The 27,870-nt window shown below is 58.9% G+C and overlaps 5 protein-coding genes across 12 annotated transcripts; 4 read left to right on the top strand and 1 right to left on the bottom strand.

Moving 5' to 3' along the window:
- Window positions 1-154: 154 nt before the first annotated feature.
- On the top strand, window positions 155-12,063 carry BTK (Bruton tyrosine kinase). 6 transcript variants are annotated; one of them, XM_080554602.1, is made up of 20 exons: window positions 155-816; window positions 2,233-2,300; window positions 3,434-3,616; window positions 3,743-3,841; window positions 3,956-4,021; window positions 4,555-4,636; window positions 6,169-6,297; window positions 6,399-6,466; window positions 6,954-7,135; window positions 7,512-7,574; window positions 7,713-7,767; window positions 8,182-8,264; window positions 8,364-8,491; window positions 9,184-9,258; window positions 9,569-9,740; window positions 10,010-10,226; window positions 10,806-10,870; window positions 11,342-11,460; window positions 11,589-11,746; window positions 11,841-12,063. In XM_080554602.1, exons 1-20 carry the CDS (start codon window positions 522-524, stop codon window positions 11,910-11,912), a joined length of 2,379 nt encoding a protein of 792 aa, XP_080410728.1. In that variant the 5' UTR covers window positions 155-521; the 3' UTR covers window positions 11,913-12,063. The 6 variants fall into 6 exon arrangements, with proteins under 6 accessions (XP_080410728.1, XP_080410727.1, XP_080410732.1 ...); XM_080554601.1 differs by having other exon boundaries at window positions 158-816; window positions 3,953-4,021; XM_080554606.1 differs by lacking the exon at window positions 155-816 and adding an exon at window positions 956-1,026 and having other exon boundaries at window positions 3,211-3,616.
- Window positions 12,064-12,150: 87 nt separating this feature from the next.
- Window positions 12,151-13,353, top strand: TIMM8A (translocase of inner mitochondrial membrane 8A). The gene is made up of 2 exons (XM_080554636.1): window positions 12,151-12,328; window positions 12,534-13,353. The coding sequence occupies exons 1-2, from the start codon at window positions 12,206-12,208 to the stop codon at window positions 12,693-12,695; spliced, it is 285 nt and encodes a 94-aa protein (XP_080410762.1). The 5' UTR covers window positions 12,151-12,205; the 3' UTR covers window positions 12,696-13,353.
- Window positions 13,354-14,230: 877 nt separating this feature from the next.
- On the bottom strand, window positions 14,231-17,853 carry LOC308177396 (magnesium transporter NIPA2-like). 3 transcript variants are annotated; one of them, XM_080554624.1, is made up of 5 exons: window positions 17,702-17,853; window positions 17,191-17,247; window positions 16,390-16,480; window positions 16,099-16,259; window positions 14,231-15,577 (listed from the first exon to the last, which is right to left on the bottom strand). In XM_080554624.1, exons 1-5 carry the CDS (start codon window positions 17,838-17,840, stop codon window positions 14,946-14,948), a joined length of 1,080 nt encoding a protein of 359 aa, XP_080410750.1. In that variant the 5' UTR covers window positions 17,841-17,853; the 3' UTR covers window positions 14,231-14,945. The 3 variants fall into 3 exon arrangements, with proteins under 3 accessions (XP_080410750.1, XP_080410752.1, XP_080410751.1); XM_080554626.1 differs by lacking the exons at window positions 17,191-17,247; window positions 17,702-17,853 and adding an exon at window positions 16,849-17,011; XM_080554625.1 differs by lacking the exons at window positions 17,191-17,247; window positions 17,702-17,853 and adding an exon at window positions 16,576-16,827.
- Window positions 17,854-17,936: 83 nt separating this feature from the next.
- On the top strand, window positions 17,937-23,193 carry TAF7L (TATA-box binding protein associated factor 7 like). The gene is made up of 11 exons (XM_080554627.1): window positions 17,937-18,076; window positions 18,407-18,485; window positions 18,668-18,801; window positions 19,202-19,328; window positions 19,553-19,611; window positions 20,628-20,700; window positions 21,113-21,229; window positions 21,587-21,775; window positions 21,859-21,971; window positions 22,242-22,301; window positions 22,842-23,193. Exons 1-11 carry the CDS (start codon window positions 18,011-18,013, stop codon window positions 22,884-22,886), a joined length of 1,062 nt encoding a protein of 353 aa, XP_080410753.1. The 5' UTR covers window positions 17,937-18,010; the 3' UTR covers window positions 22,887-23,193.
- A 152-nt stretch (window positions 23,194-23,345) lies between these two features.
- Window positions 23,346-27,675, top strand: LOC308177389 (uncharacterized protein). The gene is made up of 6 exons (XM_080554611.1): window positions 23,346-23,920; window positions 24,679-24,858; window positions 25,085-25,273; window positions 25,354-25,530; window positions 25,655-25,796; window positions 26,187-27,675. The coding sequence occupies exons 1-6, from the start codon at window positions 23,825-23,827 to the stop codon at window positions 27,386-27,388; spliced, it is 1,986 nt and encodes a 661-aa protein (XP_080410737.1). The 5' UTR covers window positions 23,346-23,824; the 3' UTR covers window positions 27,389-27,675.
- The last annotated feature ends 195 nt before the right edge of the window (window positions 27,676-27,870 follow it).

The following is a 27,870-nucleotide window of genomic DNA, read 5'->3' as shown; positions in this document are numbered from 1 at the left end:
GGGGAGAGAGCGCCCCCCTCTGGAGGGAGGGGGCGGGGACAGGGGGACGTGGGGACATAGGGACAAGGGGACAAAGGGATATGGGACGCAGGGACATGGGGAAGTAGGGACATGGGGTGCAGGGATATGGAGACATAGGGACATGGGGTGCAGGGATATGGAGACATAGGGACATGGGGTGCATGGATATGGGGACATAGGGACATGGGGTGCAGGGACATGGGACATGGGGACATAGGGACATGAGGTACAGGGACATGGGGACATAGGGACAGGGGGTGCATGGATATGGGGACATAGGGACATGGGATGCAGGGACATGGGGACATAGGGACATGGGGACATAGGGACATGGGGACATAGGGACATGGGGTTCGGGGACATGTGGACATAGGGAGATGGGGTGCAGGGACATAGGGACATGGGGTGCAGGGATATGGGGACACGGGGACATGGGGTGCAGTGACATGGGGACATAGGGATATGGGGTGCAGGGATATGGGGCAAGAGGACATGGGGACATGGGGTGCAGGGTCATGGGTGGCCAGGGACATGGGGTGCAGGGACAAGGTGGACAGGAGGCCCCCACCTGCTCTTCATGCATGCCACCCCCTGCCCACCCCAAATCCCAGCCCCGCTGCCCAGCCCCATGTCCCATGCCACCACCCTCGGCCCCTTCTCCCGGACCCCTCGTCCAGGCCCGCGACCCAGCGCCACGTCCAGCCCCGACACCCCCGCGTGCGGCAGGACTGGTGGTGCTGGCACTGCGGAGGTGGCCCCGGCCGTCTCCAGGAGGAAACACAGCTGCTGCTTTAAGTAAGAAACACAGAAAAAAAAGGGGAACCGAAAGGGTGGGGTTGGCCGGCCGCGTCCTTCCTCCCAGCGCGGCCGACCCCACCATCCCTGCGTCGCGTCCCCGCCGCCACAGCCGCCCCGACCCGACCCGCGGTGCTGGGCCGCTCGGGGCGGGCGCGGGGCAGCCGGCGCAGCGGGACCCCGGCCACCGGGGCTGGCGGGCAGGGCTCGGTGAGTGCGGGGTGCCGGGGCAGCACGGCCCCGCTGCCGCGTGGCACGGGGAGAGGCGACGAGGGCGGCACGAGGGCTCGCGGCCTCACGCCTCTGCCAGCGTTCCCCGGCCGTGCACCCGTTGGGGTTGGGGGAGGCATGCTGGGCATGGGGGACGTGCTGGTGAGCCACGGTGGGCAGCCCTGGACGGCTGCACTCGGTGCTGGCGGCAGCCCACCGGCGGCAGGGATAGCTGCCGTGGGGCCATGGAGCAAGGAGCCTGCGTTGGAGCCGGGGTCGGGCAGCGGGGGGGTGCTGGGGGCCATGGGGTTGCACTGAGCGGGGGGCTGAGGGGGTTTGTGGGCGCTCACGGCGCTGGGGCTGTGCTGGAGCACGGCGTTGGGGCGCTGGATGGGTGCTCGTGGCGCTGGGGCAGGGTGCTGGGGAGGTGTGTGGGTGCTGGGGGCCTCAGGGTGCACTGCAGCAGGGGTCGGAGTGCTGGCGCTGCCTTCGCCGGCCCCTCGCTCGCTGGGCTGGGAGGGATGAGCATGGGAGACCCAGGGCGGGAGGCGTGGAGGGACCCGGCCACAGCTCTGCGTTCATGCCCAGCCCCTCTCGCAGGCCGGGTTCCCTCCTCCGTCCTCACAACCTTCGTTTTTGTCACCTTCTGGGCTGTGCCCGAAATGGGGGGGGTTGGTGTTGTCATCCCCGGGGAGAGATGGTTCTGGGGGAAGGAGACCCCAGGCCCCTTCCCCTCTGCCCTGCAGTGACAGAGACGTTCCCAGCCCCCCCGTGTCACCCTTCCAGCCTGCCCCGAGCTCGCCAGCCCCGTGGCCGCCCGTGGTCGGGCTGTCAGGCTCCTCGGCAGGACACGGGCGCAGCACGGAGCCCCGCAGGGCCCTGGTGCAGCACAGCCAGGCCCGGCGGCACCGAGTGCGGTGGCCGTGTCAGAGCACGCCTGGCCGAGGTGTGACAATGGCAGGAAGTCACATCGGGCAGGGGCGGGGGGGGACGCTCCCAGCCACCCACTCGCCACCTCTGCTGCCACGGCGAGGCAGCGATGGCCGAGTGGGGAGGTAGGTGGGTGCTGCCGGGCGGCCAGGCACCGAGCCGGGCAGGGATGAGCTGGGACACCGGCGGGGAGGCTGCGCCAGGCGGGAGGTGGGGACGGGGAGGCATCCCTCTGTGACACTCACTGTCCTTTCCTGCCCGCTGTCGCCGTCTCAGAGGACGTGGTGAGGAGCTGCCCCATCTGCCCACCACTGCTGGCGGTGACGCAGCTGCTGCGGCCCAAGGTAAGGCTCCCCGCGCCCCCATGGCTCAGGACCCCTGGGGCAGGGGCCAACACAACCACCTGCCCTGGCCCCAGTTCCCTCTACCCCCATGGCTAGATCAGCCAGAGGCTGCTGGTTCTTCTGGAAGACTCCGACAACTCAGTATTTGTATGGTGTTTTGTGTTGTTCCTTAAACTACCCAAATAGCCCAGGCAGGTTACGGCGAACAGGGCCACTTACAGCACCTTTTGGTCCCTGCCGTGAGCAGACGTGCTGCCCAGGCGGGCGGCAGGGGGCTTGACCCCGCTGCTCCAGGAAAAAGGGAACAAAGCAGAGGTGAAGGGGAGCAGGAGTTTGGGGAAGGAGGGCCGGTGGAGGTCTGGGTGGGATATGGACCAGCAGCAGCGCCACGCAGCTCCGTGCCCCCCGCGAGGTGCCGGCAGGACCGGGGCTGGTTACAGCCTCGAGGGGAAGCAGCCCGTGCCTCCAGCTGTGGGGTGTTGGAAACGCCCGGACCCATCCCTGGAGAGGCTCGGGAGGATTTAAGCACCTCTGGGTGCTGGCTGGAGGCAGCGCTTTGAGCCTGGCCCTCACCGAGCGCCGCTCACGCAGGGAAGGGAGCTTAGCATTGCCTGCCTGCTCCTGCAGGACGACTTCAGGGCCACCCTGTGCTCTCAGCAGCACAGCGCTGCGGGCGTTTGGGGCCAGGACTTTTAGGGCTTTCAGGACTTCGGAGCCTGGGCTTTTAGGATCCTGCCACCGCAGCTGTCCCTCGCGCTGCCAAGCCGGCATGGCCGCAGCAGGCAGAGCCCAGGCGAGCAGCGGGAGGAAACGGCCCCCACAAGCACCGCCGGTGCTGAGAGGAGGAGGGAGGGTGCTGGGTGTCGCTGCTTGGCCTCCACGCTCCTCCCCAAAGCGATGTTTCTCACAGCCTCCCCAGCTCCCTCCCTCTCCAGCCGTCCAGGCGCGGGGACCCCTCCGGCGCCCTGCTGGAGCTGAAGCCTGCCGGGTGGTGGCTCGGTCCGTAGCATGGCACCTCGAGGGGGAAGTGACAGCGAGAGGCCACCCTGCAAACACCCCGAACGTGCGTGAGGTCTGGCCGTGGGCAGGTTTTCAGCTGAGCAAGCGCCGTGTCGGTGTCACCCTGCACGCAGCACCCCGGGGAGCACGGCGTCGAGGCAGCCGGGGTGGCCGACATGGCCAGCGTCATCCTGGAGAGCATCTTCCTGAAGCGCTCGCAGCAGAAGAAGAAAACGTCTCCCCTCAACTTCAAGAAGCGCCTGTTCCTGCTGACGGAGAGCAAGCTGTCCTACTACGAGTACGACTTCGAGCGCGGGGTGAGTCCGCGGGGCCGCTGGCTGTCCCTCGCCGGGACGCGGGGTGGGTGGGTGGGTGGGATGAGGGCCTGGGGCTCCCCAGGTCTCCTGCGTGGAGATTGCTCAAACCCACCCCATCTCTCGCAGCGCCGAGGCAGCAAGAAGGGCTCGGTGGACATTGAGAAGATCACCTGCGTGGAGACGGTGGTGCCCGAAAACAACCCTCCCCCCGAGCGGCAGGTCCCGGTGAGGGTCCCCGCTTGTGTCCCCCGTCCTGTCGCTGGGGAGGTGGGCAGCAGCCCTGCCTCGGGGTGACGGGAGCTGGGGACAGTGTCCGTCTCTGCCTCTCTCTTCCAGAAGAAGGGGGAGGATTACAACAACATGGAGCAGATCTCGATCATCGAGCGGTTCCCCTACCCCTTTCAGGTGAGTCCTTGTCATGCCCCCTTCACCAGCCTGCTCTGCGTGGCTGCGGGGTGCCAGGGACTGGCATTGCACCAGGGGTGAGGACAGCAAGGGCGACCTGGGGACGAGCACAGCATCGTTTTGGGGATGCCAATATCCTGTGTCGGGCAGGCTGGTGAGCCTCTGCGGGCACCAAGGAATTGGGCAGCTCTCTTTAAGGGGCGATGGAAACCAGCTCTGAGCTTTATCCTGCAGCTTTCGGTTCCCTGGCCGATGCTGGAGGGATGCTCCCTGCCCGCTGCTCGCTCAGCCCCCAGCCCAGCTGCCCGCCCTCGTTGGCACCCCAGCACGCCGAAAGTCAGAGAAGGAAGTGGAAAGTCTCGGGGGAGGGGGCTTATTTATAACCTCCCTGTCATGGTCCCGCGAGCACCATGGGGCCAGCACACACCGGCCCGGCTCGTGCTCTGCACCGGCTGCTCTGGGTGCCCGCAAGCCTCTGCTCCCCTGTTTCCCCCCGCGAGCCCCCAGCCCCGTGCCACGTGTGTTGCCCACAGGTGGTGTACGACGAGGGGCCCCTCTACGTCTTCTCCCCGACAGAGGAGCTGCGCAAACGCTGGATCCATCAGCTGAAGAGCGGTGAGTTCGGGGTCCCCCGGCTCCCTGTGTCAGCGACCAGGAGCAGCCGGCTGCGCGTGCAGCGTGACTCAGACTCTGGGTTTCCGGGGGCTCGCTGCCTCGTGGTTACATTATCCCATATCTGCGGAAGAGTGAGCTCTATCAGAAACTGCTCCCATGACGAGTGCAGTCATAAGGCCGTGCCCTACGTGCACGGTTTGTAACGTCCCCGCGCTGGCACGAGCCATCTCCCGAGGAGGTGGGCGCTCGCCTCCGCCGCCCGCTGATCCCTGCAGCATCACGGCCACACTGACCGAGGTGTCTTGCCTTCCCACAAACCTGCTCCAAATTAGCTCAAGCAGCCTCAGAGGGCAAGAGGAAATGGCAGACATGGCCACACAGCTGCGCCGGCACATGAGGGGAAGGTAGAGCCCCCATTGCTTTAGGAAGGAAACAAGGATGAAAAGCCTGAGTGGAGCCTGGGAGCATTTCCCAGCCCATCCCAAGGCTTGCACAGCGCTTCTGAGCTGCTGCTGAGCTGCAAGGCTGCTCCCTCCTCGAGCTGGGAGCACGCTGAGGCAACGCTGCGCAGAGGGGCTGGGGTGCTTGCGGTCAGACAAAATCTGATGGAGCTGCCCATGTGTGCCTCTTGATGCGTGCGTATCTTCTGTGGCTTCGTGCTGGCAGGGTTAGATTAGCTGCTCGAATTGACACAGGGAAGTTTGCCCGAGCGAGGCGGAAGCAGAGCAGGCTGATAACGGGGAAGTCAGTTATTTCATGACAGCCCTGCTCTGCCCCAGCAGCCGGCCCCGGCCCCACTTCCCTGCTCAAGGAGGGGGTCGCTGCGGCAGCTGAAGCCGATGTAGAATCCACAGGGAAATGGGGAGAGAAAACGCTGGCTGCGTGCTGCCGGGACGCCCACGTCCTGCTCTGTGGAGGGACGGGGCTATCTGCAGCTGGTGCAGGGCCGGCACCACGTGAGATGGCATTTAGGCACATCTGACTGCCCCCAGGCTCAGCAAGGAGCAGGAGGAAGCTGGTCGGTGTGAGCCTGGCGAGGGAGCAGCCACCCAACAAGGGAGGTCCCTGAGCAGGCAGGGGACGGTGGCGGCATCCTGCTCTGCCCACACACAAGCCAGGTCCATCACTTTTGAAAAATGGGCCTCAAAAGAGCTGCAGGCCACAGGCCTCAACAGCCCAGGGCACATTTCAGCTGGCAGGAGGACTGGTCGCAGCAGGAGCTAGCCCTCCAAGCGTGTTTGTTTCCCTTTGTAGAGCTGCCAAAGTGCTTTGATCAAATCTGAGAGGAAAGGGCTGGCCCTCCCTCGCTAGGAGGTTGGTGTCACAGGGCTTGCATCGCCGTGGCACTGAGACAAAAGCAGTGCACTGAGGGAAACCCGAGCAGCAGAGCCACACGGCTGCATATCAGGAGCAGAGCAGTGGGTGAAGCGATTTACTGGGGCTGATCGTCTGCACTGGGGGAGCACAAAACTCTCAGCAGCGGGCTGGGGACGGAGCACTGGGTCACACACATCTCCCCTCCTCTGCCACAGTGATCCGCTACAACAGCGACCTGGTGCAGAAGTACCACCCCTGCTTCTGGATCGACGGCCAGTACCTGTGCTGCTCCCAGACCGCCAAAAACGCCATGGGCTGCAAGATCCTGGAGAGCAGGAACGGCAGTAAGACACCGGGCACCCTCCCCTTGCCCGTCCCCAGCCCCAGGGACCACCTCCCACCTGCCCAATACAGTTCTCACCTTCATCGTTTTTGTGTTGTGAAGGTTTAAAAGTTGGGCGGTCACATCGCAAAACAAAGAAGCCTCTTCCCCCTACTCCCGAGGAGGACGAGGTAAGGGCCAGCAAACGTGGGTGTTTAAGGAGAGGTCTGCCTGGGAAAAGCCAACACATTCACTGACTCAGCTGAGTGTGGCTCAGATGTTTACAGGCTGGGACTTGGCTCTGGAGAGGGATGGAAGGGGAAGGAGCTTGAACCAGGGGATGGAGCCCAAAGACCCAGAGGAAAATCAGATGGTCACAGCCCTGAGGGTCCCACGGGGGAGCTAGGAAGAGAGAGAAACCCTGATATAGGGTGGGGGAGTCATGGGTTAAACCCAAAGGTATAGAGAAAAAGCTTACCTTTGGTGAAGACATGCCTCCAAGGGGGAAGTGTTGCAATAAAAAAGCACTGGGGTGGATCAATCTCTTGGTGGAGTTACGGGTGGGAGCTGAGACATGCTGTGCTGACCCGGCCAGTCCTGGGGAGAGTTTCACCCAGGAAACAGCGTGTGTGTGTGCCTGCCTCACCGTGCCCCGTGCTCTCCCTTTCTCTGGGGAAGATGGTGATGAAGCCCCTGCCTCCCGAGCCAGCCCCCGTCGCGGCGGGCGAGATGAAGAAGGTGGTGGCCCTGTACGACTACCTGCCGATGAACGCGCAGGACCTGCAGCTGCAGAAGGGCGAGGAGTACTTCATCCTGGAGGAGAGCCACCTGCCCTGGTGGAAAGCCCGTGACAAGAACGGGTAAGGGCTCCACCACCTGCGGCACTCGCCCCGCAGCTGTGTCCTGCCCCAGCATCGCCCCTGGGGTGGCCCCAGGGACCCCCACCCTGCACTGGGGAGCCCGGACTGGTCTCAGGCTCTCAGACTGGCCGGCTCTTCGCTCCATGGGCTGAGACAGGCTGCCTGCCTGCACGCTGGGCTCCTGCACCAGCTGGCACGTGGGGAGGGTGAGGGAGACACAGCAGGCTGTGGTGGTACCAGCCATCCCCGGGCATGAGCACCACAGGGTTTGTGCTGAGGTTTTTGAGCCTGTTCCTACTCAGATTTCTGGGACAGGAACCCGCTTTCCTCTTGGCCTCCTCCATCGGTGCATGACCATCCCCTTTTTCTCCTGCAGGAGGGAAGGATACATCCCCAGCAACTACGTCACCGAAACCAGCAATTCCCTGGAGATCTTTGAGTGAGTAGGAGAAAGCACAGAGACGCGGCAAGTTGTGCTTGGTCAGAGCCTTTTTACGTCCAGTTCTGGGCCAGGGTCAGCCGGGCTGGGGACAGTGGTGGCTGGGGGATCTCCCTGACGGCTGTGTCCCTGCCCCAGGTGGTACTCCAAGAATATCACCCGGAGCCAAGCAGAGCAACTGCTGAAGCAGGAGGTAAGCGTTGACTCGCGGGGCTGGGTCTTCCACGCACATAACCTCCGTGGGCTGCTGTCACCCCTTCCACTGCGGCTGACAAGGATAGAGCTGGCTAGATCTGGACCAGAAATGACTTAGCTGAGAGCCCCATGGTCCCAGCAGCGTGGTTCCCCTAGGCTGCCCGGGGGACAGACAGACAGAACGGACCCTGCAGCCTGTGTCACCCCAACAGCCCAGGAAACCATCTCTGCGCACTGTGACCTCCTCCTGGGAGGCACGTCAGTAGGTGGCCCCCGGGCAGGAGCTGGAAGTAGGACTCCTTTAACTCATTGCACCATCTCCAGACACGCTGTGATTGTCCCTCTTCTTAAGTCCCACGTGCTACAACCACCCCCTCACAAATACCTGTCGCCTCTCTCCTTTCTGTTTTAGGGTAAGGAAGGGGGCTTCATTGTCCGCGACTCTACCAGCAAGACAGGGAAATACACCGTCTCCGTCTACGCCAAGTCCTCAGTGTAAGTGGATGTAAGAATAGCTTGTTCCTGTCTCGGAGGGCCTGGCCAGGCACCTCTCGCCCTCTGCCTGCCCTCCAAACCCACACACTGTCTCCCCAGAGACCTCCAAGGCATGATCCGCCATTACGTCGTGTGCTGCACCCCCCAGAATCAGTACTACCTGGCAGAAAAGCACCTCTTCAACAGCATCCCGGAGCTCATCACGTACCATCAGCACAACTCCGCCGGTGAGCGCTCGTGGGCACGGGCAGAGCTGGCAGCTGTACCCGCGCCCAGTGCCCTTCATCAGCTGCGAGCACCTGGGCTCCAGCAGGGGCTGGCTCTGTCCCCCACAGGGTGCATACTCACCCTCTACCTGGTCTGGGACAGCCCAGCTGCAGCTTCAAACAACTCGTTCACACATCTCTGCTTAGACACGTCTGCAGCCGCAGGGACCTCACATCCCCACAGCATCCCTTCCCCTGGCTTCCTGCAGGGCAGCACCCATCCAGCACCCCTCTGCACCCACCCCACCAACCGTGCTGTGCTCTCCCGTCTGCAGCCCTCGCCAGCGCCTGCAGCAATGGGCTGTAAACCAGGCTGGAGGAGGCTGGGAGCAACATTGTTCCTTTTTATTGATCTGGACAAAAGCAAAACATGAACCTATCCCTCGTAACCCACCCACCAGCATGGGTTCCCAGATGATAGCACCTCTCAGGCAGGGCAGAAGGAGAGGGGGATGCAGCCCAGGGAAAGCCGGAGCAAGAATCTTCCAAGCTGTGACAGTCTCAAAGAGAGGACAGGGACAGAGTGAGGCCACCAGCGTCCTTACAGACATCAGGGGATCCTCACCTTGTTGCTCTGCAGGCAGGAGGCGTGTGTTCCCCACTGGAAGGACACGGGTAAGCACGGCGCGGCAACGCACCTTTCTGTGTTTCAGGGCTCATATCCAGACTGAAGCATCCCGTGTCTCAGCACCGGAAAAGTGCCCCTTCCACAGCCGGCCTGGGCTATGGTAAGCTGCCCTGGGCTACCTCACGCTTCCCTGCCCATGGGGCCTGAGGGGCACGCAGCACGGGCTCTCTACCTTCAGTAACTTGCCAGGGCAGGGATCCTGGCTACTTTGCTCCCCATCCCCTGGAGGAACAGGTCTTGCATTTTATGGATTTTCTGTGATGTTTTTTCGGGCATGCTCATGGTTTTTCAGCGTGATTTTTAGGGGGACAGCACATCTGTGAGCTCCTCTTGGACCAGCTAGATCAGATGACTGGGAACATGCTGCAGGGAGGGCGCCTGCACCCCCTCACACTCATGCTCTCTCCTAGGGTCGTGGGAGATTGACCCCAAGGACCTGACCTTCCTGAAGGAACTGGGGACGGGGCAGTTTGGCGTGGTGAAGTACGGGAAATGGAGAGGCCAGTACGACGTTGCCATCAAGATGATCAGGGAGGGCTCCATGTCAGAGGACGAGTTTATCGACGAAGCCAAAGTCATGATGTAAGTGTGAGCAGCCTCCGGGTGAGTGCAGGATGTGTCCTGTCAGAATGCCTGCACTCTGACGGTTCGGAGGGACAGCACCAGGCAGCCTCACACACTGAAATGCATCTGCATTGCAAGAGATTTCTCCTTTTGTGCTCATTTGCTACTGAGCTTTCCACCCGCAGCTGGGTCAGGAGCACTTTGCCAAATTCTCCTTACCCAGCGATGCTTCTTTTGCAGCTTAGCCCTGCAGATGCTCACAAGTGCCCTTCTTGCCCCCAACATAGGAACCTGTCTCATGAGAAGCTGGTGCAGCTCTACGGGGTGTGCACGAAGCAGCGCCCCATCTTCATCATCACCGAGTACATGGCTAACGGCTGCCTCCTGAACTTCCTGAGGGAAACTCGGCGGCGCTTCCAGCCTGCTGAGCTGCTGGAGATGTGCAAAGACGTCTGTGAAGCTATGGAGTACCTGGAATCCAAGCAGTTCCTGCACCGAGACCTGGTAGGGATGTGGCTGAAGGACACATCTCCAGCTCAGTGGGAGCCACAGCACGTCCTAGACATGTTCCAGCTAGTTCAGCGTGAGGAGAGCCAACTCTTCAGAACCTCCCCCTGAGCTCCCCTGCCCACCTGAGCATGGACAGGGTGCCCACCATGGCATGTCTGGAGTCACTGCTTCGCAGTGAGCTAGCAGATTGCAGAAAGGGCAGGACTAGGCAGCTTTCCAGGGGACAGAAAATACGTTTTTGGCTAGGGCAGGGCTTTGAATCAGGCAACACAGGCAGCATCCCTGGCTCGGACTTGGAGAGGGGGCACTTCATCCTCATGAAACGATGAGCCTGGTTTGCCAGGCCCCTGGCTGGCACTGCCAGCTTGCGGTGCTGCTCTCTGGGGTGTTGGAGGGAGTCTTGGTGCTGTGCCAGCACTGCTCAGCAGTAGACACAACACTGGTGTGATACCAGTGCTGTTCTAGCTCCAAGTGCAGAGCACAGCACTGTTGGGGCCAATGCAGGGAAAGTTAACTCCATCCCAGCCAGACCCAGCACAGTAGGAGTGACTGCCTCCATCTCTCCACCCACAGGCTGCTCGCAACTGTTTGGTGAATGACCAAGGGATTGTGAAAGTCTCAGATTTTGGCCTTTCCAGGTCTGGTAGCCATGTCTGTGTCACTCTCCTGTCTCAATTCTACATCTCCTTCAGTCTCCTCTGCACTTTAGTCTTTCTTCCCCACCATTCTCCAGCTCCGCTTTTCTTCTGCTTTCTGTCTTTCATCTACCTGGCTCAACCTTCTACCTCTACACTTTCCACCCTCCCCTTTCTTACTTCCCTCATCGCTGTTCCCCTTCTTGCCACTTCTTTTCCTCCAACTCTAATCTCCTGGCCGCAGCTTTCTTCCCACATCCCAGTTTTGCCTCTTGTGATGCTGTGTCACTGTAGCCCTTCCCCAGCCGTCACTAACACATGCTTGTTTGCAAAGGGATGTTTTTGCCTGTTGAAACCCATGCAGAGTGCAAACTCTGAAAGCTGTTGATTCCTTTTGGGCTTGATTGGTTGCATAAAGACAAGTGAAGCAGGACAGGATCAGGACAGCTGCCCTGATCTGTTTATCTGCTGCAGGTACGTTCTAGACGATGAGTACACAAGCTCCATGGGGTCAAAGTTCCCAGTTCGGTGGTCCCCTCCCGAAGTGCTTCTGTACAGCAAGTTCAGCAGCAAGTCTGACGTCTGGGCTTTTGGTAAGAGCGCAGCATTAACGACTCAGGGGTAAGGATGAGGGCGGCCCAACAACAGCGAGCTCCTCCACAAACCAACCTCAGGCACAGATGCCCCCGTGCCCTGAGGTGCCCCCCGTTTCCCACAACAGGCGTGCTGATGTGGGAGGTTTACTCTCTGGGAAAGATGCCTTACGAGAGGTTTAACAACAGCGAGACAACAGAGCACGTCATCCAAGGCCTGCGCCTCTACCGCCCGCAGCAGGCCTCGGAGCGGGTCTACGCCATCATGTACAGCTGCTGGCACGAGGTACGTGTCTGCCCCCTCACCCCGCAGCTCCCCGGGCCCAGGAGAGGCCCGGGGCGGCGGGGCAGGACCCCACGGCTCCCGTGTCGCCCCGCAGAAGGCCGAGGAGCGCCCCACGTTCACCGCGCTGCTGGCCGGCATCCTGGACATCACGGACGAGGAGCCGTGAGCGCCGGGCGGGCTGCCCGAAACCGGTGGCTGGTACTGCCGGGCCGGCCCCGCCTCCCCACCACCACGACCACCACCACGACCACCACGAAGCCCTCTATCAGCCCAAGACCCCCTCAGTGCACAATAAACGGCGGCAGCGCCGCGACACGTCCCCCCCGCTCCTCCTCCCCGCCTCCCTCCCTGCCGGCCCGCCATAAGATGGCGGCGGGGCCTGCGCGGTGCGCGCGGAAGGGGCCGGGGCCGGGCAGGAAGGGGCGGGCGGCGGCGGCACGCGAAGGTCGCGGCGGCGGCATGGAGGCGCCGGGAGGCGGCGGGCTGGGGGGGGCCGACCCGCAGCTCCAGCGCTTCATCGAGGTGGAGACGCAGAAGCAACGCTTCCAGCAGCTGGTGCACCAGATGACCGAGCTGTGCTGGGTACGGCACGGGGCTGCGGGCTGCGGGAGGGAGCCCCGGGGGAGGAGGAGGAGGATGAAGGGGAAGGGGAAAGAGGGAAAAAAAAAGGGGAAAGGGGGACCCCGCCGAGCCCGGGGGGTGCGGGGGGGATGTCCCGGGGGTCCCGGTGCGCGGGGCCGTGCCCCAAGGTGCCCCCCGCGGACCAAGGGCGGCCCCCGCTCCGCAGGAGAAGTGCATGGACAAGCCCGGGCCGAAGCTGGACAGCCGGGCCGAGACGTGCTTCGTCAACTGCGTGGAGCGCTTCATCGACACCAGCCAGTTCATCCTCAACCGGCTGGAGCAGACGCAGAAGTCCAAGTCGGCCTTCTCGGAGAGCCTGTCCGACTGAGCGCCGCCCGCCGCGCCCGAGAGGCCGGGGCGAGCCGGCCGCCCGAACGAGCCGAGATCACCTCTGGGGGTTAGGAGATAATTTTGTGAAAGGTGCAGCCAGATGAGAGCCCGTTACAGGTACACCCGCTCCTCCGCACGCTGTCGTGCTGTTCCCATCCTCGCGCCGGGACACGGGGGCCACGGATGCTGCGCACGAGGTCTGGGCGGTGGGGACGTGTCCCTGCAGCTGGAAGGAGGGGTGGTGATGCTCACCTCAGGGGTGCTTCCAGCGCTAAGGTGACCCTTAACGCAGGGCGAGGCGAGCCTGCAACCACTGCCTTAAACGGTACTGCACACGCGTTCGTTGCGCAGGACTAACCTTCCTCGGTAGGTGCTAACGAGCCTCGCACTTCCCATGGCTGTGCGCTGCGACTGGAAGGAGAGCAGCAGGACTGCACCAGCACAGACACCCCTAGCCCGAAGAGCTTCCTGGGTATAGCGAATATCCCAGGCAGCGTCACTACTGGAAAACATTTCAAGGCTTCTGTAGGGTAAACTCATTCATGCGGCCAAGTGGCAGAGTTTCAAATTGCAGCACAGCTCTCTCAAAACTGACTTGCTCCATTCACTGCTTTCCCCTAGACAATGTAATAAATGTTAACTGGGTCAATTTTTAATATGAGATTCTCCTTTGTTCAGATCACTGAGAAATGAAAATCTGGCCGCTTTGTTCATTCCCAGTGATTCTATTTATTGCAAAATCAGAAGGGAAGGGGGAGTAATTGTCTTCTGACTAGACAGCCTGCTGTGAATTCTGATTTGTTGCTCAGTGAATCTGGTGCCATGAATCAAACCTCATGTTTGAGGCCTTTCTTCCCCAAACGGGAACAGCACCCGCTTTCCTGAAAAGGACAAGTTTCTTCAGAGAGACTAAAATTGCAGAATAAATGTAGCCAGCTACTTTATAACCAGCTGCACCCTTATCTGTGATCACTGGAGGGAGGCCTGTGGCCATGTCTTCTGGACTTTTGCCCCTAGGAAATGGTGTGGAGCTTTTAACTGGAAAAACAACAAACTGCTACTAATCCACCCTCTGAAACACAGTGTAGCATTTCAGCAATAGGGCATGGCTCTGGGAAGCACGGAGTGACCCACGTTATTAACCTGTGGTGGCTTGGAGCCCTATAGAGAAACCTGGTAAATTGGTTCTGCGCACAACAATGTGCTGTGGGTGGTTGGACAGGGCGTGTGGGGTGCCTAACACGGGTGTCTTGGAGCCAGCAGCCTTCCTGGGAATAAGTTCAGGACGTGAAATAGAGCTACGCGTATACAAACCTGCGTAAGCGAGGATGCAGCTATCTAGCTATCTTTCAGAAGTTTACCTCAATAGCTAAAGACTGTTAGGTCACTCCTGTTCTCACCACGAGCCATTCCCCCTCCTGACCCTGCCTTGCATTTCTCTTGAGCACCCACGCTGTTCCTGTATTGCTGTAATCTTTCATACCTTGCAGCGTTGGCCCAGCTCTCAGCACAAACATACCAATAGCAGCTTGGTAACAAATAACCTGTTTTTAATACTGTAAGCAGGTGCTTCATCAACCTGCACAACAGACATTGCACAAAGAGGTTGGTCCCTCTATAAGCGCCACAGCAGCACATGGCAGCACCGTTGAAGTTTTCCAGTTTTGGCTGTATTCTGTTCTTGGATGTGAATCTGTAAATAAATTCTAGCAGAGTGAGCAGAACGAGTACTTTTACGGAAGAATTTTTGAATTAGTACTCTGGCTACGTCACCTTTGGAGAGAAGACAGCTGTCTGGCCCTAGGTAATCTTAGCACCACGTTAGATTACTTTGTAACTGTTAATCTTCTAAGTATTCTTAAAAAAATGCTCCCAGGCCTCCCCTAGCATGTGGCCTTTGCATTCAGTAAGGGTCAGCACTGTGTTAGTGCCGCAGACCTCTGCACAATCAAAGCCTGTGTCCTGACAAGGGCAGATTGATGCTTCATTTAAAAGAACAGGTAAGAGGCACTAGATCCTGGCAGCGGGGCTGTTCCCAGAGCTTGTGTCTGTAGCTGCAGGAGGCTGCTGTCCCTGTCAGCCCCCCAGCAGTGAGAAGTCGCTGATCATGTGCCCCAAGCAGGTAGAAGGTAACCGCTGACTCCCACAAGCACAATAATAACTAGCTGCATCTGATACAGCAAGTTCACCCTTGCCCAGTGGAGCTGCTCACTGGTGGGAGCAGAAAGCTAGCACTTCAGAGGCTTCCTCACACGCTTTCACCTTCCTCCTCTTCCTCTTCTGCACTCTGGGAGCCTTTGTCCTCTGAGGGCAGAAGAGGCTGGTGCTGACACGACTGATGTCTGTCTGCGCCCCTCCACGACGTGCGCAAGTCTGCCCTGCCTTGCTGCAGGAAGAGGGGCAGGAGGTCGGGGGTGAAGGGCACGTCCCTGAAGGCGTGCAGGAGGAAGATGCCGGACACGATGGTGAGGAAGCCGCTGATGGTGCCGATGATGTTGTCTAGCACCATGTGCTGCCACTCCTTGAAGAGGATGGCAGAACAAGTCATGACTGCTGTGGTGAACAGCACGTAGTAAATGGGTGTGACCACGGACGTGTTGAAGATGTCCAGGGCTTTGTTCAGGTAGTTGATCTGGACACTGATGCAGATCACCAGGCACACCAGGAGCACCCAGCCCAGCGGTTCTTTCAGGACCGGCTTCCCGGCAAACAGTTCTTTCAGGGCAATCCCCAAGCCTTTGACACAGGACACAGAAAGCGAGCCGATGGCGGAGCAGACCAAAACATAAACCAGGACGTTGCTCCGTCCGTAACGGGGTCCAGCCACAAAGATAAGCAGAAGGGAGCTCACCAGGACACACACAGCAAATACAATGAATCCTTGGAGAAAGAAGAATTAAGGGTTCTGTCAGAATGGAGAACAGTAGCACCAGTAACAGACAGAACTAAACAGCAAGTAGGGATGGAGGACAGGCAGGCAACGGCCCTATCGGTCCCTTTTTTAGCCTCTGTCTGTAGGGACCTGGGCTGGGAAGCAGAGGAGGTCTCCAGCCTGAGAAAAGCTGCAGACACGAGCAGTTCTCTACAGTGCTGATCAGCACCGCCCCACAAGTCTGCCTGTCAGAGGGATACAGATGTCTGTGGCACAACCAGGGCCTATAGTGTTAGAGATGGGGGCCTGTTGCCCATGAAGAGGAGGGGACAGAGCTCTGCAGGAGGCCCAGGAGGGCAGCAGAAGGCTTGGGAAGCACTAGCTGAACTCGGCAGGTTGTGGTGGGATAAGGAAGAAAGAGCTGCTTCACAGGAGTTCAGCCCTTCAGTTCAGTACTATCCAAGCTGTATCCTACCTTCTACTGTCATTTCCAAGCCTGAAATTGACAGAGCCCCTTTTATTTAAGTACCTGGATCTTTCAGCTTCTCTGCCATTGACTCCAGGCTGGAAACCTCTTCTTCCTGGGGAGCGTGGATTACCATCACCGTGGAGCCCAGAATACTTAGGAGGCAGCCAATCTTGCCATGAACATTCAGCTGCTCGTTCAGGAAGGTGGAAGAGAGAACTGCACTGGAAAATAATAATAATAAAAAAAATATATCATTTAGGCCAAGGGATGGAGTATCTGAGGGATGGGACAGAGGAAAGCAGAGCAACTGCTTCCACCATTTAGGGTGGAAGGTAAGGTGAGGCCGCTTACCTAACAAGGACACTTAGAGCACCCAGCGGAGTTACCAGCGTTGCAGGGGCAAAGGCGTAGGCAGCAAAATTTGCTGCTTCTCCAACTCCCACTGCAAGAGAAACCCTGACAGGTAAGCATCAAAGTGAGGAGCAATTGAGCATAATACTAGCTTGAGTGCAGTGAGAAGAGAGCCTTGATCACCACCTAAGTGTCCCATGTTTCTCTGAGGTATGTTGTGCAACCAGGAGAGGACAGTGCCAGCAAGAAGCAGAAGCCTTCGCTTCTTGGAAAGAGAAAGCTCGTGGTTACACGTGGTTATCCTTAGTCCCACGTGGCTATCTAGTTAAGTAATAACAACAGAAAAATATTTATGTGTTCTCAAAGCCGAGAGGAGTTTAGGCATATTTCTGAGTTAATCTTTTCTTCTAGAACAGGCTTTACAGCTTTTTACAGGGAAAATTGAGTACAATCACTTACTAATGTCACGTTTGAAAAGCGTACAGTAGAACTTCTGAAGCTGCTCTAAGCCCTCCCTGCTGGACACGGCGTTATCTGACTGCAGTGTCTGGGCAGGCCATTTCAGAAGCACTTAACCCGACCCAGTTCGACCAGTTCCTCAATTCCTACTTAGCAGAGAAACCTGGCGATGCATGAGACGATGCATGAGACTTTAGAATATCGTAGAGTTGTGATTAGATCAGCAACATCCCCAGAGACGAAAATCAAGCAGTTAAACAACAATCATCACCATAATGAAGCATAAAAGCAACTGGAAACAACGACAAACACATTCTGAAGCGTTTTGGAGCAGCTACTTACTGCACAGCAGCCCTGCCCACCACAGCCATTCTCGCAGGTATGCGTGTCCTCCTTGCCCTGAGGGAGAAAGTGAAAATTCGGGTGAAGCCACACAAAAAGGCTCAGTTATGCTGCCAGAACTGCCTCCGAGAGGCGGGTGGGAGCCGCCTGGTAGGCTTTGAGCGCGAGGCTCCCTGGGTCCTGCCGGCCTGTCACAAGTCGGCCTGCCCCAGGTGTGGCTGTGACAGCAGGTACGGGTTCGTGTGCCGGGTGAGCACACGCTTCGCTTCTCGGCAGCTTCAGGAAACCGCGAGCGAGCACAGAAACACCGCGTTCGTTGGGTTTTGTCCGCCCCTGCGAAAAGCTCCACTTTCAGCCAACACACAGCAGGAAAACACGCGACCTGCCCGCGCCAGCCCTCGGCCCAGAAGCGAACCAAACCGCCCCGGGTCTCCCTCGGACGGCCCCGAGCCGAGCCGGGCCGGGCCCGGGGGCTCCCCCCGCGGCTCCCCCCGGGCCGTGCCGGCGGTACCTGCCCTGGGGCGGCCGCGGCGGCCCAGCCGGAGCAGCCCCTTCTTCTTCAGGATGAAGCTGCCTCCGATGAAGGCGCTGGAGGCCAGGGCCAGGCCCAGCCCCACGTAGAAGCCGGGCCGGCCGCCCGCCGCCCCCATGGCGGCCCGGCAGCGAGCGGCCTTCCCCGGGCCGGAACGCGAGGGCGAGGGCTGCGCGGAGCGGGGAGCCGGGAGCCGCTGCACCGGGCCGGCCTTCCGCGCGCGGCGGCGCCCTGCCGGTCCCCGTCACCGTGTGGCTCTGTCCCGGCTCCCAGGCCTAGGCAGCGAGGATGAGCAAGAGCAAGGACGACGCCCCCCACGAGCTCGAGAGCCAGTTCGTGCTGCGGCTGCCTCCGGTGAGGGGCCTGGGGGGGGGGGGGTCTGCCTGCCTGGTGCGGGCTCTGGAAGCGGGAGGGATGCTTTTGGCCCCGCGTAGCCCCTTCCCCTCCAGCAGTGCTTCATCTGAACACATTTTCCGCCGCTTGATGCTGAGAGGGGCTCCTGCGGCAGGGCAGGGTGCTCGGGAGGCGACTTAGGGGACTGCAGGTTGCAGAGGGGCGTTTGCAGTGGGTCTTCTGCCTCGGGGTGACAGCGGCGTTTAAAGCTGGGTAAACCGGACGGAAACCTTCAGGGGCTCGCAGAGGGAGCACGCCGAGTCCTGGCGTAACTGTGTCCAACCTTTCCAGGAATATGCCTCCACTGTGCGGAGAGCGGTACAGTCTGGGAGCGTCAACCTGAAGGACAGGCTCACCATCGAGCTGCACGGTGAGTGCGCGGGATCAAGGCACCTTAAAACTCCTCTGATCGGCCGCAAGGGAAGCAGCAGAACTTGCACGCGTTTTCCCGTGAAATTTCTGCTGCCCGGGAGCGCATGGCCTGGTTTGGCTGTTTGGCAGCAGCCCAACAGGCTCTTCTGCAGCACTGACCTGTCCCATCTCTTCCCACAGCGGACGGGCGCCATGGGATTGTCCGCGTAGACCGGGTGCCACTGGCAGCCAAGCTGGTGGATCTGCCCTGCATCATCGAAAGCTTGAAAACCATTGATAAGAAGACCTTCTATAAGACAGCAGATATCTGCCAGGTATGGGCCGTTCTTCTTGCCTGCCCCAACAGCTTCTTTGCTCACTCCCCTCTCCAGGAAAACCCTTGTATGCCTGACACAGCCTGACACCCGGTATAACGTGGCCAATTTCTGTATTGTTGTTATATTGGCAGTTTAAAATTCCTGCCTCTGCTTGGTGGTTGGAAATCCCTTCTTTGAAGCATAGAATTTGATTGTTCTTGTAACAGTGTAACTACAAGTATGTTTAGACACAACTGAGCTGGGTGTTAAACATCGTATTTCTGATACCCCGTGCCTGCGAATCCCTCTGGCTTACTGCATGCAGTAGGCAGTCACTGTCCATTTACCAGAAAAGCCTTCACAGCCTTTTGTTCCTGCATTGCAATAAGCAACCTTTGTGTTTATGTGGGGATTTCAGATGCTCGTTTGCACTGTGGATGGTGATCTCTACCCCCCTTTGGAAGAGCAAACTGTGAGCACTGACCCCAAGGCAAACAAGAAAAAAGACAAGGACAGAGAGAAGAAATTCATCTGGAACCATGGCAGTGAGTAGAGGCTCTGCCAGTCCCCTCCATCCCACCACCCCAGTGTCCCCGCAGCTGTGCAGGGCACTCACTGCTGCCATGTCCCGGCTGTGCCACTGCTCTGCTTTTAGCGCTCTCTGTGTTCCTGAAGGGAACTTCTCCCCCTTGGCAGGTTGGATTTGCCAGACCCAGCTCTCCCATTAGGCCATCTGCCTGATACATGCAATCTGTTTCCTCTGTCACAGTTACTCTTCCCCTGAAAAATGTACGAAAGAGACGATTCCGGAAGACAGCTAAGAAGAAGGTGAGTTGTTTCTCCCTCTCACTGTGGAGATGCAGTAACAAATGGATCAGAAGGCAGGGACGTTAGAGCTTTAACTATCAGTCCTGAAAACAGAGTGTCTTAACAATGCTTTGCGTGTTTCCTTGCCAGAGGTGGGGGAGAAGGGAAGCTAGTAGCTTTAAACACTTCCATGAGTGCTTCTTCCATGTTTTTCAAAATGCTCCTGAGGTGGAAAAATGATCTATACTGAGAACTACTGGACTCTGTTCTTGTGGTTGCTTTGTTGTAGCTCTTCCTGCTCACAGAGAAGAAAGGGTCGTGTGGAAATGAGACCACTCATTCCTGCTTTCCCAGCTGAAATCTCTCTATGCATGGCCCGCTCACATCCCCAACAAGCAACACTACAAATAGAATAACTGTTATTTCAGCTGGGGGAGTGACAACAGATGGAGCTCAGAGGCTCTGTCTCTGTGGAAATGCTTAAGCCAGGAAAGGTGTTGGGGAGATGCAGCACCGTGAGGCGGGGAAGATCTGTTCTTCTCTGCTTTGCAGTTTCTGAGAACACGGTGGAGTGATATTTTGCATGACATTTGGGAAACAAATTATTTCAGACGGTCTTATAGCCCACAGGAGAGATTAGATGTCACTGCCTTAAGATCCATGGCTAATTTAAAAGTGAAAAATGAAAACTCCGTTTGAGTGAGATGGGAAGGATTTCAATAGACCATCCATCAGTGAATGACACCGTGAGCGCTTTCAGTATACAGAAAGTCCTATTTCATGAGTACTATTGATGGGTGCCAGAGTGGTAGAAAAGTGAGAGCATACAAACCACTAGGGAGCTCTGTACGGAAAAAGACGGATCGCTTTCTGGAGGTGCATAAATTACTTTTTGGGTGGAGCATGCGCAAAGACCAAGCAGAAAGAATAAGAGAAGAGGTGCTTGAAATAGGGCTCTATACAGAGGTTGAGGATGGGAGCTCCTCTGCGCAAGTCATCTAACAGGTTGTCTGTTCTTTTTCCCCTCTCTGTCCCAGTATATTGAATCTCCTGATGTGGAGAAAGAGGTGAAACGTCTCCTGAGCACAGATGCTGAAGCTGTCAGTGTCCGTATCCTTTTAAGAGAAAAAAAAAGCTCAAGTGGGGGATGAGGCAGTATGTATGATCTGGGGGTTGCGGAGAGGAGAGGTGAGTTCAGCTGCGTGTGGGGGCGTGAGAGGTTGGAGATAAGCATGTGAGCAACACTGAAGTTTTAGAGCTTTATCTTTGCCTTCTTCAAAGCTTATTGTTTCTTCGTGGTGACCTTCCTTGTAGACTGTGCTATTGCACTGAGCAGGAACTTAAGTAACAATAAAGGGCTGGTCTTCAAAAAAGGGGTCTGGGGTGGTTCGTTGTTCATCCATACCTGCAAGGCCATGCCTGTTTGAGGGGGCAGTGACCTCCTGCGGTTTTAGCTTTCTGTCATTGTACTGCACCTTTCATGCTCCTCTTTTTCCCTTGACTCATCTGTTCCTACTGTCAGGCTGGGAAGTCATCGCTGAAGATGAAACAAAAGAAGTAGACAACCATGGGTCACTCACGAGCCTGGACATCTCCTCCCCGGGGATGTCGGGACATAAGCAAGGCCACGGATCCTCAGGTATGGTGGGGAAGGCTATTTTCTTCTTTCTAGCTCCTAAGTAATCAGGTGGGCCCATTCTCTGTGGGGTAAGCCCTAACCAGAGATTTCGCAAATGGAAGCTGAACAGCATTGGCTTGTGTGCAAGTAGAGGCCAGTGTGTCCCAGTGCTGAAACGGGTACCCGTTTGCCATAGCTATAGATCCCAGCTGCAAGGAAGACGCTACACATACTGCAGTCAGTTGGGGTGGCAGTGCCCGAAGGAGAGAGGGCAGTGTTGAGACGGGCGCCATGTATTGACAGGTCCCTCCCTGGCGGGCACAGGGTGCTGGGGGGTTCATCACGTGTGTTTTTCCTCTTCCCTTTTGCACCCTTTAGAACATGACGAACTGCGGGAGATATTTAATGACATCAGCAGCAGCAGTGAAGATGAAGATGAGCGGGATCATCATGATGATGAAGACCTGAACATTATGGACACCGAGGAGGACTTGGAGAGGCAGCTGCAGGACAAGCTGAATGAGTCTGATGGGCAGCAGCAGGAGAACGAGGGGTCCAACCAGATAGGTGAATTGTGTGGCAGAATGCTGCAAAATTGCAGGGGTAAAAACCTCCGCTGCTGCTGTAGGTCTCAGCTCACTCTCTTCCAGTCATGGGGATCCAGAAACAGATTGACAACCTGAAGAGTAAACTCCAGGAGACCCAGGACAGGAGGAAGCGCCAGGAAGATCTTATCATGAAAGTAGAGAATCTAGCCCTCAAGGTGAGAGCTCTTCTAGTCTTGTGCTTAGAACTGGCTTGCCATTAGATCCAGCAGATTCAGCTGCTGCCCTGGAAAATCCATGTCTTTGCAGGCTGGGCTAAAAATAAATTTGGTGTGACCATACTCTCCAGCATTTCCCTGTGGAGGTGAAACTGCAGGAGATAAGAGTCAGTGCAGTTTGGAGTTTGCTGCACCATTTGACATACTGTACCAGCAGCTATTAACTGAGAACGTGCTGGTAATTGTTGTCTGGTGTGTTTGTCTCTGCAGACCCGTCTCCAAGCTGTGCTGGATGAATTCAAGCAGCAGGAAGAGCGAGAGAAGCAGCAGGTGAGTAAACTCCCACAGTGGAGGACAAAGGACTGGGGCATGAGGCTTAGTTGTTAAAGAGTTCTAGGGCTGGCCTCTGACAAAGTTCTGAATATCGTACCATGCCACCTGCTTCAAAGCCCAGCGTTACAGGTCAGGTGTGAGGTGTACCTCATCCCTGTCAGGGATAAAACATGACATGAAAAAACACTGGCACCCACATACAAGAAGGGTAGCAGCTATGGGTTCTGGGCAGATTTTCCTGGGCAGCTCTGCGGAGTTTCAGCCCAGTACCAGGGCAGGAAGTTCCCACTCCCAGGTTCCTTCTGTTGCCTCGCAGTGAGGGCAGTGCTCAGTTCTGCCCCAGGGGTGGCTGCAAGGCAGCTGTCTGCCAATCTAGTTCTTGAAAGCAGGCCCACATTGCCCTGGCACAGCTCCCTGCGGTGTGTAGGCAAAGCAGCCACTAGTGTAGGTGGAAGAGCCGCAGAAACTCGAAAGTGCTTGGGCTTGAAATGCAGTCCCAGCTGTGCCTTACTGTGACACCTTACTCCCTCTTCCCAGATGACATCTCTGCAGGAGCAGCTGGAGTCCCTCATGGAGAAGTGAGAAGCGGGCCCGGCCTGAGCAGCAGGGCTTTGTACATGCGAGCAGAGCTGGAAGTGTTCATCCCACATGCTGACGTTTGAGAAAAGAATTAGGCTACGCCTGTGAGAGCAATGAAAACACTGGGATTTACTGTAAATATTCAGGACCACTCTCCTTGAGGGAATTGGTTCTCCCTGGGCCAGCTCTCTGCATCTCATTGTGTCTTGGACTTGATGTGCTGTGACCTGGTGGGAACTTGTCCCTGCGTTTGGGAAATGCTTGTGTCTGCAAACAGGGCTCAATAAAGTACCCTCTTCTGTTTCCTCCATGTACTGTTCTGTGTATGTTCTCCATGTTCTGTTTCCAACCCTGTTCTGTTCCTCCACGTTCTCCAGGGGACAGGGTAGCGCTGCCTCTTGTCAGCTTGTGCCTGACCACACAGCCCCTGGCTGGTGCTCATGCCAGTGTAACTGGGCTCCTTCCGTTGAAATGCTCCTGGCATGGCTGGGTCAAAGGGATATTGCGTGAGAAGGGGACCCCGCTGCGGAAGGAACGAGGCTCTCCTGATTAGGGAGCTTCTTTAATTCCTCACAGGCTAGGCAGGCAAATCCCCGATTAACCTGGCAGGGTGGGAAGAGGATTAGAAAGGCAGTTCCAGTCAGCAGCTGGCAGAACACAACAGAAACGCATCACGGGCTTCAGCAAGGGTGTGCCACGGGGGAAGCCTGTCTCAGAACCTGAGGAGCAGAAGAAGAGGAAAGGGCTTCCAAGTGCTGCCACGGCTTGGGGACACCTGGCACAGAAGGTGAAAGGTGAGCAGCAGCCCTGGGAGATGATACGTGTGTCCATATAGTCCAGACAGGTAGATGTCCTGAGGACAACACTGAGCTCAGGAAAGGCTGGAGTACGTGCTTGTGTATGTGTGCGTGACCTGCTCCTGAGGGCCGGCGGGAGCAGCCATGGAGGAAACGTACCTGCTGAATGTGGAAGGGGTCAAAAAGAAGATCCTGCACGGAGGCCAAGGGGAGCTGCCAAAATTCCAGGATGGGAGCAAGGTAAATTGTGTTGGTAGTAACCCCAGAACCCTGAGAGAGAGGGGAACGGGTCTGACACCTCCCTCCCTGCCCATTACCTGAGGATTAGATTCTCTGCTTGTGAGCCGTGCTCCAGGCCTACAGGGAGATCCCATCCCCAGCAGATCCCTCGCAAGGTGGGTGCAGGTGGGGCTGCTTTGGACACAGGCAGCCACATTGCCCTCACAGCGATGGCTGACGGTGTCTGTTGCATTCACCCTGCATCAGCGCTGTTACCTGCCTCTTCCCTCCGCTCTTCAAGGCACGGTGGAGTTCAGCAGCTGTGATGGGTTGCTGGAAATCCTCCTTCCTTTTCTGACGTGTCAAATATGAGTGGAGGTGCCAATGGGGTGCACCCTGGGGTTTCTGAGGTCCCCAGACCCACAGCTATGGACAGATCAGTGTGGGTACCACGAGGTCCTCGCATGGGAGTGCTCTCTGTCCTGGGCTATAAAGGGGTATTCAGAGAGAGCAGCCAGATATAGCAACGATGGGCGTTAAGACGCTCCGCCATCTGCTTTCTGTCTAAGACGAGCTGGCAGGAGGCACAGTCTCCCTGCTGCAGATGGAGAGCTGCCAATCCAGCCCGCACCTTGCTGGGAGCGGGCTCGTCCTCACGTCCGGGCCCTGTGGCAGAGGGGCTTGGGGTTGGCGAGGGGACTGAGGGCTCCTACCACACCTGCCTGCCCTGGGCCAGGCACGGGGCCACCCCCACGGACACTGCGCTTTCTCCGGGGCAGATCACCTTCCACTTCCAGACGCTGAAGGACAACTTCGAGCGGACGGTGATCGACGACAGCCGGGAGGCCGGCATCCCCATGGAGATCATCGTGGGCAAGATGTTCAAGATGGAGATCTGGGAGACACTGCTCAGCTCCATGAGGGCCGGGGAGGTGGCGGAGTTCTGGTGCGATGCCATCGTGAGTGAGGGGCTTTGCAGGCCCCATCCGCATCCCGCAGGGAGAAGAGTCGTAGCACGGGTCCATGGCCCCCCCAAACATTGTCTGGTGCAAGCGCAGGGGTGCGGGACGACCTGCTGGCTGTCCCCATCATGGTGTCACGTAGCTGTGGCACCCCGGGGGCTGCCCCAGAGGAGGGGGTACGGGCCGGCCCCACACGGCTGAGCGGGGCGCTCCCCCCTTGCAGCACACCGGCATGTACGCCCTGGTGTCCAAGGGCATGCGGAGGATCGCGGAGGGCCGGGACCCCTTGGAAGGGCAGAAGCACCGCTGCGGCATGGGCAACATGTTCGACTACCACAGCACGGGCTACGACGACCTGGACGAGCTGCAGCGGACGCCGCAGCCCCTCATCTTCATCATGGAGCTGTTCCGGGTATAAGGGGGGGGCCGCGGGGATGGCTGCTGGCCTGGGGAGGGCTGGGGCAGCCAGCTCAGGGCCCGCTGCCCGCGCAGGTGGAGGAGCCCTCGGCGTACAAGCGCGACACCTGGGCCATGAGCAAGGAGGAGAAGCTGGCGGCGGTGCCCGTGCTGCACAGCGAGGGCAACCGCCTCGTGCTCCGCAAGGAGTTTCGGCAGGCGGCGGAGAAGTACCAGGAGGCCGTCATCTGCCTGAGGAACCTCCAGGCCAAGGTGAGCGGGGCCCGGCCACCTCCTGCCAGCCCTGCTGGGGTTACTTGGCACAGCGGTCCTCCCATGGGCGCTGGGTGCCCTGAAGGGACGGCCGCAGCCGTGATCCACCCGCTCTGTGGGGCAGGAGAAGCCGTGGGAGGATGGCTGGCTGAAGCTGGAGAGCCTGGTCACGCCGCTGGTGCTCAACTACTGCCAGTGCCAGCTGGAGCTGGGCGAGTACTACGAGGTGCTGGAGCACACGACGGAGCTCCTCCAGAAGCACAAAGGTACCCGCGCCCTGCCTCCCCCCACCCACAGCGCGACCACGGCCCCTAGGGACTCTGTGGGACCCTGCCCTCCACATCCCCCTGCCCACAATGGAGCTCGTCCCAAGTCCCTGTGTCACTGTGACCCGGATCCCCCTGCCCAGCCGTGTCCCAGGTGCCCCTGCCCATGGCAGTGCCCACATCTCTGGTTTCCCCTTGCCCATGATGGCACCTGCACCCCACGTCCCCTGGTCCCCCAGCCCACAACGGTGCCCACCCCATGTCCCTCAAGTCCCTTGCCCACGGAGGTACCCCATACCCAGACCCCCCGTGCCTGACGGTACCTGGTGGGCTCCAGCTCCTGTGTCCCCGAGCTGCAGGACCCCGGTGGGGGCTGTCCTCTCCCGGCAGACAACGCCAAGGCGTATTTCAAGCGGGCGAAGGCCCACGCTGCCGTGTGGAACGAGCGGGAGGCGCGGGAGGACTTCCTGCGCGTGGCCCACCTCGACCCCGCCATGGCGGCCGCCGTGAAGAAGGAGCTGAAGCAGCTGGGGGAGAGGATGAGGAAGAAGCACGTGGAGGATCGGAAGCGCTACCAGGGGCTCTTCCGGCAGCCCCAAGGGCCGAGGGCTGGCAAAGGGGCTGCAGCGGGCAGCGGGGGGCAGGAGGGGGAAGGGGAGAGGCAGCAGGGGGAGGTCGGGGTCCTGGAGACCCAGGGAGGGGAGCAGGACACAGGAGTGGGGCCATCAGGGGGTGACGAAGGAGAGCAAGGGAACCCCGGGGATGGGCATGAAGAAGAAGCACCAGGAGGAGACGCAGCCCCGGAGCCTGCAGAGGTGAGGGATGGAATGGGGCAGGGAGAGGAAGCAAACCTGGGCACCTGCGGGGCAGAGCCAGAGAGCTGTGGGGCAGGGAGGGGGACAGGAGAGGAAGACAAGGAGACAGCGGAGGAGGAAGAGGAGGAGGAGGAAGACAAGGAGATAGTGGAAGAGGAGGAGGAAATGGTGGTGGAGGAGGAAGAAGGGGAGAAAGAGGCAGTGGAAGAGAAGGTGGTGGTGGAGGAGGAGGAGGAAGAGAAAGAGGTGGTTGTGGAGGAGGAAGAAGCGGAGAAAGGGACAGTGGAAAGGGAGGAGGAAGGGGAGAAGGAGACAGTGGAGGAGGTGAAAGAGGAGGAGGAAGAAGAGGAGGAGAAAGTGGAAGAGGAAGAGAACCCAGCAGCAGAGCTGGAAAAGCTCTCTGTGGGGCATAAGGGGGCAGCAGGGCTCGTACGAGGGCCGGAGGAGGGAGCTGGTGGGGCAGAGCGAACTGGAGCAGGGAGCATGGCTGGGGACGAGCCAGGCAGAGCACCAGAGCCGGACCAAGGAACATCCCAGGAGGAGCAGGGACAGGAGAGCTGTGGGGGACACCGAGCAGGCAGAGACGGCTCCCCCCCAGCCATCGCTGCTGGGGAAGTGCTTTACGCTGGGCCCTCGGGGGCAGACCAGGAGCTGGCTGGGGGGGCAGAAGTGCCTCCCTGCCCCACACCAGCTGGGGAAGGGGATGGTGCACCCCTGGGGCAGTGCAGAGAGAGCAGGGAGCTCAGGGCCACCGCAATGGGGCACGGGCATCCCTGAGCAGGGCTGGATGGGGGAAAGGGTGCAGGGCTGCCCACGTGGGGGCACAGCCTGGGCAGAGGGGCTGCAGTGCCCCCAGGACAAGCCCCAGTGTCCCAGCTCCCACCAGCTGGGGACTGGGCAGTGACACAGGAACGATGCTGTCCTTGCCGTGCCGCCACCAGGACTGGCAGCCCCGCTGTGCAGCGCTCCTGCTGCCTCCCCTGCCCCGCCTCATCGGCTCCAGTGGCTTCCAGCCGGGCCACGCTGAGCTCTGCTGGCCGAGAAATAAAAGCTCGTCCCTGGCACCGTGTGCTGGATCTGTTCCTGGATGTGCCTGGCATCCCTGATCGCAGCCTGCAGCTCCTGCCGTGCCCTGGAGCCCACAGCACGGGGATGGTGGCAGGGTCTTTGCTCTGCCCTTGGGAGGGGGAGGCACAGGGGCTGGATTTCCCCTTTTAAGTGTCACATCTCTGGGCTGAGAGCTGCCCCCAACACATCGG

This window comes from Anser brachyrhynchus, assembly GCF_964034855.1.
Source record: "Anser brachyrhynchus genome assembly, chromosome: 13".
NCBI classification, from domain to species: domain Eukaryota; kingdom Metazoa; phylum Chordata; class Aves; order Anseriformes; family Anatidae; genus Anser; species Anser brachyrhynchus.
The sequence above is the reverse complement of the archived record's forward strand: the minus strand, read 5'-3'. Positions and strand labels throughout refer to the sequence as shown.